The 3,548-nt window shown below is 32.7% G+C and overlaps 1 protein-coding gene across 2 annotated transcripts in view; it reads left to right on the top strand.

Annotated features, from left to right (window-relative positions):
• Window positions 1–3,548, top strand: part of LOC106472059 (sterol O-acyltransferase 1-like) — a 48,242-nt gene that overhangs the window by 2,971 nt on the left and 41,723 nt on the right. Inside the window, exons 1-2 of one of the 2 annotated variants that reach the window (XM_022400670.1) lie at window positions 620–1,080; window positions 1,836–1,960. In XM_022400670.1, coding sequence (XP_022256378.1) covers window positions 1,027–1,080; window positions 1,836–1,960 — 179 coding nt within the window. In that variant the 5' untranslated portion in view covers window positions 620–1,026. Of the gene's footprint in view, window positions 1–619; window positions 1,081–1,835; window positions 1,961–3,548 lie in introns of those variants that run through there. The other variant, XM_022400671.1, reaches the window with a different exon arrangement.

Genomic DNA, 3,548 nt, shown 5'->3' with positions numbered 1-3,548 from the left:
AAGCTTAAGCTTAGTGAAGTCTAGAAATCTTAATTCATCCTTAAAGGTTTTATTGTTATAACAGTATTTAAATTATAACCCATACTTACGCATTTCATGTAGATATAACATTATTTAAATAATAGCCTAAACTTACACATTTCGTGTATACGTATAGATATAACAGTATTTAAATTATAATTTAACTCAATAAGTTTCATATTGGTTTTTACAAAAGTATTAATCAGCATTCAATTGCATGTTTGTTTGCGTGAGAAAATACTGCCTGATAACTTCATGCTTTTACTATCAGTTTAAAATAATGAAAAATAAATGAAGGCTATCAACAAAAATATAACGTTGGGATACAAATAAAGAGCATAAAAGTATTAGACATGTACTATGAAATTATCATGTTATGCACACAAATTTCTAAAGAAAGAAAAATCGACTGTCTTCATTTAGTTAAATAGAATATTCCCATGTAAAAACAAGATTAGATATTAATCTATAGAGCCTGTGGTTTAAGTTCAGTTAGCGTTTCAAACATCACCACCCTACGTCACGATAAGACAGAAAGTGAGGTCTTAGTACAGCTGTACCTAGATTTGTGCACATGTACCGAACGTCCTCTTGGTTGAGGTCATTCGGTGGCTAATCGTTAAGAGTGAGTTTACCCAGTCTTTTTCCGCTTTCTCTGGATGGTAGTCTTGAATAAAGGTTTTGTAAGGAAACCAAGTAAATTTAAGCAGGCTACATCTCCGCTGTTTTATAAATTGTGGACACCTCCTTGAAATCTGAATTTTTGATAATATCTTTATCTCAAGGTTACAGCTTAACTATTAAGTTGATATAAGAACGTCTTTTTATGTTTTTACAATGTTTTGAATCTGAAAGAATTTAGAGAGTAATGCCAAATTAAAATTGTAATTAATACGACGTATAAAAGAGCGTTACTGAAATAATTTTAAGTGTAGTGTGTAGTTTAGAGAAGATTTAAATATTATCAAAAGAATTCCAGGAGACTTGATTTTTTTGGATAATATTATGGATGACGTCAAGGTCCAGATCCCGGTTTCAGAGCTACGTTATTACATGCAGGTAAGACGTATTTTAACACCAGAGCTCGTTTTCACGCTAATTATACACCGTGATTGAATCAACTGTTGTGACTGTTAAACTAGTTGTGATATGGGTGACGTATTTTGTAAATAAGACCTATAGATTGCACTTAAATAACAAGCCATTTTGTGACAATCAAATAATCACCGGACTTAATTACCAGTTTAGTTATGATAACAAATTGTCGTGCTATACAACATAGCAACTTATTAAATCATTTAAGTTATGACAGACTTCTGTTTCTGCTATCATGCCTTTCGAATAAAGACGTTAACAAGAAATGGCTGTATTTGTTATAGCTAGATTCTATATAAAAACTGTCAGAGAACCCCAGAAATAATTTATGAAGTCGAACCAATGTTTCACCATCAAGGCTTAATTTAATTTAATTATTTATTTAATCGAACCAAGGTTTCGCCATTATGACTTAACTCAGTTAAATAGATTTTTTAATCAAACCAAGTTTTCAGCATTGCAGGTTAACTTAAGTAATTTATTTAATCGAACCAAGATTTCACTAATAATAGCGAAATACGGCTTAACTTAATTAATAAAAAAAAATATTTCTGAAGTTTTATGATTGTTTTCATATAGAATGTAGTTATAACAATGTCTAAATTATTCGAGACAACACTACAAGATCTTTAGAATATAGTTACATCTGCTTTACAGTTATGTCGTTATTATAATATTCGACCTTTAAAACTCAGTTGAGGATTTATTTCCTTTTGTAGGAATTAAAAACGGAAATCTTGAACAATCTTGAAGCTGAGATCTCATGTACCATAGAAAGAACAATACATAAACTGGAACGCCACAACAAACCGAAGGTAGACAACGCTCACGAAAAATGTAGCAGGTACCTTTTATTTGTTGTTAGCGCAAAGCAAAACAATGATCTATCTGAGCTGTGCCCACCAGAGGTATCAAAACCCGATTTGAAGCGTTATAAGCCCGTAGACTTTTGGATGAGCCACCGGAGAAAAACAAGTACTTAATGCATTAGCATCAGTCCCAACATTTCCAGAATATCATTCTCTTAACGTTGTGGAGAAATAGTAGCTCACGTGCAAACCTAGGCCTAAGTTTTTACTAAACTCCTTAAATTAAACTACAGTTGGCAGTTGAATGTCGGAGCTTTCAACGTTACTAAAGGAAGTAAATACTGTAGTTTAAACCAACACAAAAGATAATTTCTTGGAACAATAAATTCATAATCAGTAAACTGTTTTACTTTTTTTATCCAGACTGTATTTTTTTCCATGGGTTATTTGACTCATCAAAAATCTAAAAACATATGGCTGAAATACTAATAGTTTTACTGTAATATTTTATAGTTTTATACAACTATCACAGATTTTACTTCATCTAACATAACAGAATTTACTTAAGGCATTAGGATTGAAAAAATGCTTTTATAGGAAGTCAAAAGAATGTAATAATATTTCCCACTCTACGTCCAGTGCCGACGAGGCCTTTTTATCCAATAAGTATTCATCGAAAAAGCTGGGATACTACGAAGTTAGTAACTGAACGAGACAGTATTTATAGTAAATCATCAACTGCTTGAAGAAAATTGTATGGAGGTGTGATTTGTCTGTTTGTTATTAAGCTCAAAGCTACACAATGGACTATCTGTGCTGTGATCATCACGAGTATCGAAGACATATTTTTAGCATTATAAACCCTCAGACTTAGCACTGAACCACTGGTTCAGTTTCGGTAGGAAGTAGATTAAGTTTATAAACAGTAATTTTGATAAATTTTATTGAAGTCATTACACATCAGAAATAGGTTTATGATTTTTATTAACATCAAATTATTATTTATTTTAACACGAAATTGTTTATTATTAATATAATTATTTTATTTATCTACTTGAACTAACTTTTATTTATCATTCAGAGGAACTAACGAACCAGAAAACTAGTCTTTTTTTTCTTTATCCCGGAGCAGGTCAAGTGAAAAAACAACAACAAAACTTCATGGCATGGATTTTGTTTTTAAAGGAAAGAAACTTTCCTAAACTGAGGTGTTCCCTTCGCCCTTCTCGCGCTTAATTATCTATTAAATTCATGATAGAGTTAGATTCGGGTAGGGAAACTGTTTTGAAACTACACTATGACGAATTTGGAGTTGTTAAAGTTGCAGAAATATCAGGAAGTGCCAGAGGCAGTGAGAAAGTCGAGGCTGGATATATGACGTCATTGGAGAGAAGAGAAGTAAGGCGACGAACGTCAGACAAAGCTTACAAATACAAACTTATCGTGATCTGGGTGACCTGGTGGCTAGGTTCTATAAATCCTATGCCGAGGCAGGGATCACTGAATCCAGATGCCATAGAATATTTGTGTGCAGGTAAACTGGAGTACCCCGAGAAAACTCACTTTCACAGGACAGGCACCTGAAGACGAAAGGCGGAAGACTTTCGAAACGTCGTTCGCTAC

The sequence above is a fragment of the Limulus polyphemus genome, unplaced genomic scaffold, assembly GCF_000517525.1.
Source record: "Limulus polyphemus unplaced genomic scaffold, Limulus_polyphemus-2.1.2 Scaffold5054, whole genome shotgun sequence".
Taxonomy (NCBI): Eukaryota; Metazoa; Arthropoda; class Merostomata; order Xiphosura; family Limulidae; genus Limulus; species Limulus polyphemus.
The sequence above is the reverse complement of the archived record's forward strand: the minus strand, read 5'-3'. Positions and strand labels throughout refer to the sequence as shown.